Source organism: Acipenser ruthenus, chromosome 15, assembly GCF_902713425.1.
Source record: "Acipenser ruthenus chromosome 15, fAciRut3.2 maternal haplotype, whole genome shotgun sequence".
In the NCBI taxonomy this organism is placed as follows: Eukaryota; Metazoa; Chordata; class Actinopteri; order Acipenseriformes; family Acipenseridae; genus Acipenser; species Acipenser ruthenus.
Genome location: NC_081203.1, coordinates 18203988 through 18216917, shown reverse-complemented (window position 1 = coordinate 18216917; position 12930 = coordinate 18203988). Strand labels below are relative to the sequence as shown.

General features: G+C 44.1%; 1 protein-coding gene across 3 annotated transcripts in view; it reads left to right on the top strand.

Annotated features, from left to right (window-relative positions):
- The window catches only part of LOC117422425 (spectrin beta chain, erythrocytic-like), a 72987-nt gene that overhangs the window by 36616 nt on the left and 23441 nt on the right, over positions 1-12930 (top strand). For all 3 annotated transcript variants that reach the window (XM_058987279.1, XM_034927828.2, XM_034927830.2), the window contains 11 exons: positions 516-628; positions 1584-1771; positions 3509-3626; positions 5787-5945; positions 6265-6567; positions 7938-8088; positions 8538-9408; positions 9691-9828; positions 10752-11508; positions 11937-12139; positions 12803-12893. In XM_058987279.1, coding sequence (XP_058843262.1) covers positions 516-628; positions 1584-1771; positions 3509-3626; positions 5787-5945; positions 6265-6567; positions 7938-8088; positions 8538-9408; positions 9691-9828; positions 10752-11508; positions 11937-12139; positions 12803-12893 — 3092 coding nt within the window. The remainder of the gene's footprint in view (positions 1-515; positions 629-1583; positions 1772-3508; positions 3627-5786; positions 5946-6264; positions 6568-7937; positions 8089-8537; positions 9409-9690; positions 9829-10751; positions 11509-11936; positions 12140-12802; positions 12894-12930) is intronic.

Below are 12930 nucleotides of genomic sequence, written 5' to 3'. Positions count from 1 at the left end.
ATAACTTGTCAAAGGTAATTTCTGTATTTCTAATGGCTTCTTAGTATAACGCGAGGGAGATACAATGATTTTCTGTACAGTTGCTTGGCTTGTGCATTGGCGGATGGCTGACCATGAGGGTGGTGGTATTACAAGTTCAAATTGCATTGGATTGTATTCATGCACAGAGGAAGGAGGGTGGTAATACGAGAAAGGAGACTATTTGAAAGTCAAATGCAAATTCTTTTGGGGATGTGGATTTGATTCTGAATAGGACAACGCACAGCAAATCACCAGGGGTAATGGATTAGTTTGGTGAACAGCTGATCTGCAGTCCATGCTAATTCCCACTGATAAATTCCCATGCAGGTTCCAAAGTATTGCAGCCTGTTTTTTACATTAGATACCAGTTTTCATATCATAAAACATCTCCAGTGCTGAAAGAAAGACCTTGTGTTGTTTTATTAACATGATGTCTGTCTGCAGTCATGTTCTGGTAAATCCCTAACCGACTCCTGCCTCGAATGTCTTCACAGATGTATTCACAGAGAATCCAGATGAGAAATCAATCATCACCTACGTCGTGGCTTTCTACCACTATTTCTCCAAGATGAAGGCTCTGGCTGTCGAGGGAAAGAGAGTTGGAAAGGTGAGGATATGTTTTTTGTGAATGTTTGTTTTATCTTTTAAAATCCAGGTTCAGACTGCTCAATACTCAGTACAATCGTTTTGTTTTAAAATTCGGGGAGGCTCCTGAATGGTTCACCTGGTAAAATCACCGCAGCACGGCGTGCAGGGTGAGTCATACAACCAGAGATTGCAAGTTCCAATCCTGGTTGTGTGAGGCAGCCGGTCTTCGCTGGGGACTCCGGGGGGGTGGGGGGCGCCGCATTGGCTTTGGCGCTCCCGAAGTTGGGGGGGTGGGTTAGACTGTTTCACCTCACCGCTCTGCAGCGACCCCTACTGGCCAGGCGCAGAGTGAGCTTGGGGGCGGAGATTTGCTGGGCTGGTCTTTGTCCTCCAGAGGCTATTAGCCTGCGAACATCCGCTCTCGAGTTCCTGGGTGTAAAAAGAAGATGATTGGCTCGTGGGATCCGAGGACGTCCACTGAGCCTCAGGTCCCTGAACTGTGTGGGGAACCACCGCGGTGAAAGAGAAACAATAATGATAATTGGTAATTCCAAATTGGGAGACAATTAAAAAATAATTGGAGATTCTACATTTATTAAAAATAAAATGAAAAGTAAAATATGGGCTGATTCACCATTTCAAGAGAAATAATAGAAACAGCTGCTGAATGTGTGCTGATTGCTGCTCTCCAGAGAAGAAAAGCTGCCAGCCGTGTAGAAGGCAGCAATCAGCACAAACTCCAGCAGCTGTTTCTTATGTTGTTTCTTGCTAGTTGTATATACTGTTGCAATTGTTTAATTCTTCTGAGAAAATGTGTCTTTGCATATGCTTAAAAATAGAGTCCATAGATTTACAGAATCTAGAATCTCTTGAACCTGGACTGCTGTGAAGAGCAGGTACAGTATGTACGCAAGTAGGATCTGAGAAAAAAAAAAAAACACAGAAAAACAATAATCATACGGATTATATTTCAGGTGCTGGATCATGCCATTGAAACAGAGAAAATGATCGAAAAATATGAAAGCCTGGCTTCGGATCTGCTCACATGGATAGAGCAAACCATCATCACCCTCAACAGTCGCACGTTTGCCAATTCTTTGACAGGAGTGCAACAGCAGCTGCAAGCATTCAACTCCTACCGCACCACAGAGAAACCACCAAAGTAAGAGCATGCTTCTAGTCAAGACAGTAACAGCATGCTTCTAGTCAAGACAGTAACAGCATGCTCCTAGTCAAGACAGTAACAGCATGCTTCTAGTCAAGACAGTAAGAGCATGCTTCTGGTCAAGACAGTAAGAACATGCTTCTCGTCAAGACAATAAGAGCATGTTTCTAGTCAAGACAGTAAGAGCATGCTTCTAATCAAGACAGTAAGAGCATGCTTCTGGTGAAGACAGTAAGAGCATGCTTCTGGTCAAGACAGTAAGAGCATGCTTCTGGTCAAGACAGTAAGAGCATGCTTCTAATCAAGACAGTAAGAGCATGCTTCTAGTCAAGACATTAAGAGCATGCTTCTGGTCAAGACAGTAAGAGCATGCTTCTGGTCAAGACAGTAAGAGCATGCTTTTGGTCAAGACAGTAAGAGCATGCTTCTAGTCAAGACAGCATGCTTCTGGACAAGACAGTAAGAGCATGCTTCTGGTCAAGACAGTAAGAGCATGCTTCTAATCAAGACAGTAAGAGCATGCTTCTAGTCAAGACATTAAGAGCATGCTTCTGGTCAAGACAGTAAGAGCATGCTTCTGGTCAAGACAGTAAGAGCATGCTTTTGGTCAAGACAGTAAGAGCATGCTTCTAGTCAAGACAGCATGCTTCTGGACAAGACAGTAAGAGCATGCTTCTAATCAAGACAGTAAGAGCATGCTTCTAATCAAGACAGTAAGAGCATGCTTCTAGTCAAGACATTAAGAGCATGCTTCTGGTCAAGACAGTAAGAGCATGCTTCTGGTCAAGACAGAAAGAGCATGCTTCTAATCAAGACAGTAAAAGCGTGCTTCTAATCAAGACAGTAAGAGCATGCTTCTAATCAAGACAGTAAAAGCATGCTTCTAATCAAGACAGTAAGAGCATGCTTCTAATTAAGACGGTAAGAGCATGCATCTAGTCAAGAAAGTAAGATCATGCATCTAGTCAAGAAAGCTGCACTGACCAACACTTGTCTATTTTCTTCTCTTCTAAATGTGAATTTAGTACTCATGAAAGGTGAGCTCCCCGTCACAGCTTTGCAAGAGAGAGACAGAGATATAGAGACAGAGAGACAGAGAGACAGAGAGGCAGAGAGACAGAGAGGCAGAGAGACAGAGAATCAGAGAGACAGAGACACAGAGAACCTCAATCCTGACCTGAACATCCCCTGTATTCAGTCAGCAGAGACTGACAAATGTGTGTTGGTTATGTGATGTAATCTAATGGGTTACTCTTTTATGATACATCGTGTGAAACAGGACATTAATCATCAAGGTTTTGATAACAAGAAATAGCAGTTTATCACAATACGATTTAAATGATGCATTAGTAAGATATCCTTTAATAATAACTGTCTAATACTGTTTACAACATCCTTTATAACACATTTATAGATGCTTTATTAAAGGCTTATAACACATCCTAAACTAAAGTGCAGACACTTCATGTACTCCAGGGGCTGGGTTGGCATGCCAAGCGAGTAAATTAGCTGGCTGATAAACAAGACGGTATGTATCCAGTTATGTAATGTAGTTCCTATATTCCTCAGTAGTGCTTATGAAGATTCCAAGAAGCCAGACTTGGTTAAAGCCATGTAATATAGCCCTGTATATTGCATAGTGTACAGTACCCTGCCACAGAAGAAAGGAAGGGCCTGCCAGTAAAAGGTGGTCCAGTTTATATACCCTCCTCACCCTCTGATTGCTTGTTGCAGGTTCCAGGAGAAAGGCAATCTTGAAGTCATGCTGTACACCATACAGAGCCGCATGAGAGCCAATAACCAGAAATTATACACGCCGCATGAGGGAGCACTGGTGTCTGACATCAACAGGGTACGTGCCTCCGCACCCTCACTCTCCTGACACTGATGTTGCAGGATACATATCAAATAGAATAAGAATATACTGTAATTCCATGACATCAAGGGTTTCTTTTCACATGATAAACTAGGAGAGTAATAAGTTACGTTTTGAATTGAAAGGAAAATGTTTTTATCAAGCTTTAATGCTGCACATATAATCTGGGTTCTGTTTTATCAAAACTTTTAACAAATAAACATCAGACATCACATGAACTTTCATTTAATACAGGAAACACCTTCACAAAAAGGATTCAGTTCCTTGTTGACATCTGGGATGTATAGCTATGGTCAACAGTTTAGCAGAATTTTAGGATTGAGACATAATTAAACATCATTTAGTCCGTTTTTTGTTGAGTATATACTACAAAGCGGTATATAATGCAATATGTTAACGTAACATTGTTCAGCAGGTTTCATTCAACTTTATGAAGCAAAATGTGCTAAAGAGTGATGCAAAACATCTGGCCATAGCTGTAGAAATGGACTTTTATCAGGTTTAACCCTAAAATAAGAACCTCCAGCTGCAGCACAGAACAGAATAGACAGGGCATCATGGGACTGCCTGGATGATACAGTAAGTGTGGTTCATTCATCTGAAAACCAGCTACAAGAAAATAACATGGATCCGGAACAATAGCACAGACAGCAGTATGATGGTATTTATACAATGGCACAGACAGCAGTAAGATGGTATTTATACAATGGCACAGACAGCAGTAGGATGGTATTTATACAATGGCACAGACAGCAGTAGGATGGTATTTATACAGTAGCACAGACAGAAGTAGGGTGGTATTTATACAATGGCACAGACAGCAGTAGGATGGTATTTATACAATAGCACAGACAGCAGTAGGATGGTATTTATACAATGGCACAGACAGCAGTAGGGTGGTATTTATACAATGGCACAGACAGCAGTAGGATGTACTTATACAATAATACAGACAGCAGTAGGATGGTATTTATACAATAGCACAGACAGCAGTAGGATGGTATTTATACAATGGCACAGACAGCAGTAGGGTGGTATTTATACAATGGCACAGACAGCAGTAGGGTGGTATTTATACAATGGCACAGACAGCAGTAGGATGCATTTATACAATAATACAGACAGCAGTAGGATGGTATTTATACAATAATACAGACAGCAGTAAAATGTGTTTATACAATGGCACAGATAGAAGTAGGATGTGTTTATACAATGGCACAGATAGCAGTAGGATGTATTTATACAATGGCACAGACAGCAGTAGGATGGTATTTATACAATAATACAGACAGCAGTAGGATGTGTTTATACAATAGCACAGACAGCAGTAGGATGGTATTTATACAATGGCACAGACAGCAGTAGGATGGTATTTATACAATAGCACAGACAGCAGTAGGATGGTATTTATACAATAGCACAGACAGCAGTAGGATGGTATTTATACAATGGCACAGACAGCAGTAGGATGGTATTTATACAATGGCACAGACAGCAGTAAGATGGTATTTATACAATGGCACAGACAGCAGTAGGGTGGTATTTATACAATGGCACAGACAGCAGTAGGATGGTATTTATACAATAGCACAGACAGCAGTAGGGTGATATTTATACAATGGCACAGACAGCAGTAGGATGGTATTTATACAATAATACAGACAGCAGTAGGATGGTATTTATACAATGGCACAGACAGCAGTAGGATGGTATTTATACAGTAGCACAGACAGCAGTAGGATGGTATTTAGGGCAGCAGTGTGGAGTAGTGGTTAGGGCACTGGACTCTTGACCGGAGGGTTGTGGGTTCAATCCCCAGTGGGGGACACTGCTGTTGTACCCCTGAGCAAGGTACTTTACCTAGATTGCTCCAGTAAAAACCCAACTGTATAAATGGGTAATTGTATGTAAAAATAATGTGATAACTGTATAATGTGAAATAATGTATAATGTGATATCTTGTAACAATTGTAAGTCGCCCTGGATAAGGGCGTCTGCTAAGAAATGAATAATAATAATAATAATAATTTATACAATAGCACAGACAGCAGTAGGATGGTATTTATACAATGGCACAGACAGCAGTAGGGTGGTATTGGATGTTGTCTCCTGTCTGAGAGCCTGTGTGTGCCACAGGGCTGGGAGAGGCTGGAGAAGGCGGAGCACGGCCGGGAGCTGGCTCTGCGTAATGAGCTCATCCGCCAGGAGAAGCTGGAGCAGCTGGCCCGGCGCTTCGACCGCAAGGCAGCCATGCGCGAGACCTGGCTCATCGAGAACCAGCGCCTGGTGGCACAGGTACCGAGACTGCTCTCAAGAGTATCCACTTTGCATAGAACTCCAAACAGGACAATAAAGCACAATGCGCAGTCCCTGATTGATACAGCAGGTGCACAGAAGCAGTTTTCAGGCAGGGACAGTACAGTTTGATGAACAAACATCACAAAAGACACAGCACAGCACAGGCTATGCTGAAGTCAGATTTAGAGCAGAAGCAGCACATACATGACTTTTAAAAACTGAATCAAGGATTAAAAAAAAGGGGAAAAAAAGGAAAAAGTGTTTGTAGATGTACACGTCCCTTACGGTCACACACTGACTGTTTGTTCTTGCTCAGGATAACTTTGGCTTAGACCTGCTGGCAGTGGAAGCAGCGAAGAAGAAGCACGATGCCATCGAGACGGACATCGGCGCGTACCAGGAGCGCGTGCAGGCCCTGCAGGCCCTGTCCAATGAGCTAGAGGCTGAGAACTACCACGACTCCAAACGCATCAACGCCAGGAAGGACAACATCCTGCGACTGTGGGAGTACCTGCTGGAGCTGCTGAGTGCGCGCAGAGCCAGGCTGGAGATGAACCTGGCCCTGCAAAAGACCTTCCAGGAGATGCTGCACATCATCATCTGGATGGATGACATGAAGGTACAGCGCGTTACTTTGCAGATCAAGCATTCTGTTTAGGATCTCTCAGATGAGTCAGATTAAAATGACATTCATGCAATCAAACAGTGTATTACTGTACGTAGCCTTGCTATTTAATAGAAGCTCACCACCTCTCTCGCACTTGTACATTTTGCTATATCATCAGAGCCATTACTCTTCCGATTGTGATGAAACTTGGTACTGTCATTCCTCAAGCTCATGTTTGTGAAGGCATCAGAGGTCACAGTGACCGACTGGTTGACTCTGTACTGGTATCTGTTTCAAGAAACTATTTCAAATACTAGACTCTTGCTAACCTGAATTCAAAATGTCTCTGTAATCTGAACCATGATTATTCATAATTATATGCAAGCTGATAGCAGCGGTAGAAACCAAACTTCAGTATCATAATTCTGTGATTATTTAAATCATTTACAGCTGTCGCCATATTACCACAGATTTTTTGATGAAATAGAAGCAGCAAAAACATAAAACAAAGACGATGACATTTTTATGACAGTACAGATTCCGATCAGGATACCAACATATCACTAATCTGAGCAGGATGCGCCCCCCACTGGTCTGGATCAGCGGGAGTCTGCTACAGTTTCACAGTACAGACACCTGATTGCCTGTATGAATGCTACAGTTTCACAGTACAGACACCTGATTGCCTGTATGAATGCTACAGTTTCACAGTACAGACACCTGATTGCCTGTATGAATGCTACAGTTTCACAGTACAGACACCTGATTGTCTGTATGAATGCTACAGTTTCACAGTACAGACACCTGATTGTCTGTATGAATGCTACAGTTTCACAGTACAGACACCTGATTGCCTGTATGAATGCTACAGTTTCACAGTACAGACACCTGATTGCCTGTATGAATGCTACAGTTTCACAGTACAGACACCTGATTGTCTGTATGAATGCTGCAGTTTCACAGTACAGACATCTGATTGCCTGTATGAATGCTGCAGTTTCACAGTACAGACACCTGATTGCCTGTATGAATGCTACAGTTTCACAGTACAGACACCTGATTGCCTGTATGAATGCTGCAGTTTCACAGTACAGACACCTGATTGTCTGTATGAATGCTGCAGTTTCACAGTACAGACACCTGATTGCCTGTATGAATGCTGCAGTTTCACAGTACAGACACCTGATTGCCTGTATGAATGCTGCAGTTTCACAGTACAGACACCTGATTGTCTGTATGAATGCTGCAGTTTCACAGTACAGACACCTTTTGAACCACTCCTTCAGCCTTGTTGAGATGCTATCCTGCATTGTGCTGGCACCTGTAGTGTGCACATCCCTGACATGCCTTCTTCATGAGTGCTGGTTTTGTGTGGTTTTCAGGATCGCCTCCTTTCCCCTGACTTTGGGAAACACCTGTTGGAAGTGGAGGACCTCTTGCAGAAGCACTGCTTGGTGGAGGCGGATATCGCGGTGCAGGCTGAAAGAGTGAGATCGGCCAATACTGCAGCTCTCAGGTTTACAGAGGGAGATGGTAAGAAGCAGAGCCATGCAGTACTATCCTAACCTTTCAAGACTGTTCTACAACAGGGACGGTTCGTGAATGTCATATTGACTTGAAAAATGAAATTCCTGGAAAACTATCAACAATTGATAGATGACAATATACCCTTGATGAAAGATGATTGGATGCTTGTCTGCAGCTCTCTTATGTAGCATCATGCTTGAAACCTGGCTTTCAGATCTTTGGGGACAGACAAGATGTTTATGAAGGGCAGGCTGTTTTTGGCACTTTTGGGTGCCAAAAAAAATAATTGACGCTGCTTCAATTTGCAATTTATTTTATTTTAAGGTTTAGAAACGTGAATACAGTCTCTGAGTCTGTGCAACAGGTATCAATTGCCTTACATTTTAGGCTTTAAGGATGTTAGGGATAACAATAGAAACTGCACTGAAGGTCTAACTGTGCTTGTTGTTTTCCAGGCTACAAGCCATGCGATCCTCAGGTGATCAAGGACCGAGTTCAGCACCTGGATCTGTGTTACCAGGAGCTCTGTGCCTTGGCAGCTCAGCGCAAAGCTCGCCTCCAGCAGTCCCGAAGACTGTGGAACTTCTTCTGGGAAATGGATGAAATTGAGAGCTGGATCAAAGAGAAGGAGCACATCTTCTCCACGATGGACTATGGGAAAGATCTGACCAGCGTAATGATCCTGCAGAGCAAGCACAGTGCGTTCGAGGACGAGCTCGGAGCCCGCCGAGCACACCTGCAGCAGACGGCGAAGGAAGGGGAGAAGATGGTCAAAGGAAAGCACTTTGGATCCCCCAAGATCAAGGAGAGAAGCGAGGACATCCTGCAGCAGTGGGAGCAACTGGAAGACCTGGCCGCCTTCCGCAAACAAAACCTCCGGGATGCACAGAACTTCTTTCAGTTCCAGGGGGACGCGGACGACTTAAAAGCCTGGCTGCAGGACACCTACCGCATCATGTCCAGCGACGACGTGGGCCATGACGAGTACTCAACCCAACTGCTGGCCAAGAAGCACCGAGACCTCCAGAACGAGGCCATAAAGTACAGGGGGACAATGGAGGCACTGATCAGACAAGCGGACAGCCTGCCGGACGAGCTGAGGAGCACACCGGATATACAGCGCCGGCTTAAGGACATCAAGGAGCTGTATGTTGACTTGCTGTCTCTGGCTGATCAGCGCAGGCAGAAGCTCCAGGACACCCTGGCGCTCTACACCATCTTCAGCGAGACGGACGCCTGCGAGCTGTGGATGAACCAGAAGAAGACGTGGCTGGTGGGACTGGAGACTCCTGAGAAGCTGGAGGAGCTGGAGATTGTACAAAACAGGTAATTCATACAGGAGGGCAACACTTGGTGGGATACTGCTTGAACCTGGTTTCAGATGCTCAACAGTTACTAAATATTTGCTTTAACTAGATATAGCAATACCTTTTTTATTATTAAGTCTCCAGTATTGTGGTAATAAAAGCATTTATTGTAATGGCAAAACCACAGCAGTGTTTGTGAATTATACATTTAAGAGATCAATCCCTTTCATTATAGAGATGTCTGAAGATCTTGTGGCATCAGCACTTTAATGTTTTGGCCCTTGTTTCTGTTCTTCTGCAGGTTGGAAATCCTGGACCAGGAAATGAACAATGTGGAAACTCGAGTTGCTGATGTGAATCAAGCAGCCAAGCAGCTGGAAGACAGCAGGCACCCCAGCATGAGAGAGGTGAAGGAGTGTCAGACCCGGCTCAACAGGAGGTACGGACAAGCCAGTCTCACAGTGACACCTTACTGGGAATTCACTAGCTCTGTATATCTGAATGCCAGCATCCTCACTCATGAAAACACATGCATTCTTCTATAGGAAATAAAACAGTGTGAAAGCATGGTAAATGCACAGCGTGCAAAATGTTGTGCAAATCCACTGTCGTAGGCTTTTGTAAAGGATAACAAACTTTTTCTCTTATTTTAATCTAATCACATGATTCTGCAACCCCAAAATGTTTAATGTTGCACAAGTAACTGGCACCTATGCATGCAGTTACTGAACTGAATTCCTTCTCATACCCAGAAATGCAGAGCGACTGGGGTGAAACACGTGTTGCCATTTTACCCCTCTACACGGAACTTTGCTGACTAAATGTCTTAGTAACCTTGAATATTAAAATAGAGATATTAAAGCTGTTCCACAAGTAGTGGTATCTCACTTATTATCTACATACTAACAATGCAGAATTGCTGTGGCTTGGGGCATTGCTGCTTAGTTTTATTATTATTTATTTCTTAGCAGACACCCTTATCCAGGGCAACTTACAATTGTTACAAGATATCACATTATTTTTACATACAATTACCCATTTATACAGTTGGGTTTTTACTGGAGCAATCTAGGTAAAGTACCTTGCTCAAGGGTACAGCAGCAACGTCCCCCACCTGGGATTGAACCCATGACCCTCCGGTCAAGAGTCCAGAGCCCTAACCACTACTCCACACATCGGCAATGGCGAGTGCCATATGGAACTGCTGTCGTATTTGTCACATCTCAAATAAAACATTTCTACTCTTGCTGTCCTTTTTGTTGCAAGTTTCTACCTATTTTTTTTGTCATTAATTCTTGGTGTCCCTTAATATTAAATAAATACGTTCATTTATTGATTGAATGTTGATGCTGTGGTTTTTAGGTGGGATGAGTTCAAAAGGCTGGTGGACGAGAAGAAAAAGAACGTGGACTCTGCCCTCAGCCTGCACAACTACGGCCTGGAGTGTGACGAAACCGAGACTTGGATCCTGGAGAAGACCCACGTCGTGGAGTCCACTCAGGACCTGGGCAACGACCTGGCCGCCGTCATCACCATCCAGAGGAAGCTGTACGGGATCGAGAGGGACCTGGCCGCCATCCAGGCAAAGCTCAAGTTCCTGGAGGCCGAGGCAGACCGTCTGGCAGCTGAACATCCGGAGAATGCCAAGGACATCCTGGGCAGGCAGCAGGAGCTCCACAGAGTCTGGGACGACCTGAAACAGACTCTGAGGGACCGGGAGGACTCCCTGGGAGAGGTCAGCAAGCTGCAGACCTTCCTGCAAGATCTGGATGACTTCCAGGCCTGGCTCTTCAAAACGCAGAAGGCCATCGCATCCGAGGAGATCCCCAACTCGCTGCCCGAAGCAGAGCAGCTGCTTAGCCTCCACAACGCCATCAAAGACGACATCGACCATCACCAGGATGACTACCACAAGGTGAAAGATACGGGCGCCGGGGTGACCCAGGGGGAGACGGACCCCCAGTACCAGCAGCTCGAGCAGCGCCTTAGAGGCCTTGACACCGGCTGGGACGAGCTGCACAAGATGTGGGACAGCAGGAAGAACTTCCTGGAGCAAGGCCTCGGGTTCCAGCAGTTCATGAAGGACGCCAAGCAAGCAGAGTCCATCCTCAACAACCAGGTAGTGGACTAAGCGGGAGGGAGCGGGTAAACCTCACCGTGTGTAATAACCAAGGCTTTTAAAACATCTCCTGTTTCTCATAAGCATAACATCAATGTTTTTGCAAACCACATCGTAACGTAGCAATGCCGGGCTTACCTTAGGATGTGAAGCTGTTGTCATCTAGCAACAACATGAGTTTCCAAAAATATTTATGTATGTGTTTGTTTTACCAGTTTACATTTGTTGTGCAAATCAAATCAACCCAAAAAATAATACTAATAGTGTCACAAGAAGGAGCCTTGCTGAAGCCTCATGATCCATGTTGTCTATGGGCATGTTTACACATGACTGAAATAAAGACCGGCTTGGCTCGTCATGTGAGCAGATGAGACAATTTTGAGGTCATTAAAATGACATGCATTTTTTTATGTGGCATGGTCTTGCAGGAGTACATCCTGGCTCATACTGAGCAGTCGGACACACTGCAGGGGGCGCAAGCTGCCCTGAGAAAACATGAGGACTTCATGAACACCATGGACGCCAACGAAGACAAGATAGTAGCCACCATCGACGGCGGGCAGCAGCTAGTGGACAGCAGGAACATTTACTCTGGAAAAGTCAAAGACAAGATGAGCAGCATCGACGACAGGTAAAGAACAGAAACAAACCCGCAGCATTTATTACCGCTTTGTGTTCCTACGTAGGGACTGGCTTTTCACCCGTCCAGAACGTGTTGTGCTTTGACACTTCTATCAATGCAAGATATGTTCACACATTGTCTTTTGCATTATTTCAATGTTTGAAAGCTCCCTGTTGCAAGTCAGTTATATCTACAATGGGCTGACACACCTTGGTCAGTTGTCAACGTATTTCCTTATCCATGATTCTCATTCTGATGATTCTAAGGAACACTTTCAAAATGGGTCATTCTGAAGACCAGACTTTTCTGGTGCCTTGCAGACTTGCTGCCATAACTATTGATGGTGGAATGGATGGTGTTTTAGTGTCCCTCCCCACTTCTTTGAGTTATATCCATCTTAATATCTAGCTGTTATTGCGCTCTCTTCACCCCAGATGAACGCACTGCAGAATACCTCCATTAGGTTGAATATTGATCTGTCCTAGCACTGAACATACCACATAAGTGCCTTTTGTCATCCAAAGAGGTTTGTAATTGTTTTAAAACATTCTAGTCTTATTCTGTTGACACTTAAAGTACTTCTACTGTAGCTGTTTGTAATAAAGCATTGAGGAGACTGGATTCAGTTAGTGCTGTATGAAGATTGTGACTGCTTTTAATCTGTTCAATAAGGTACAACACAAACCTGAGGAAAGCTAAGGAGGTGACCGCCAAACTAAAAGACAACAGCGACCTGCAGCATTTCCTGCAAAACACCCAGGATGTAAGTTGAGCATGGGGCTGTCTTGGGCAGTGGTGTG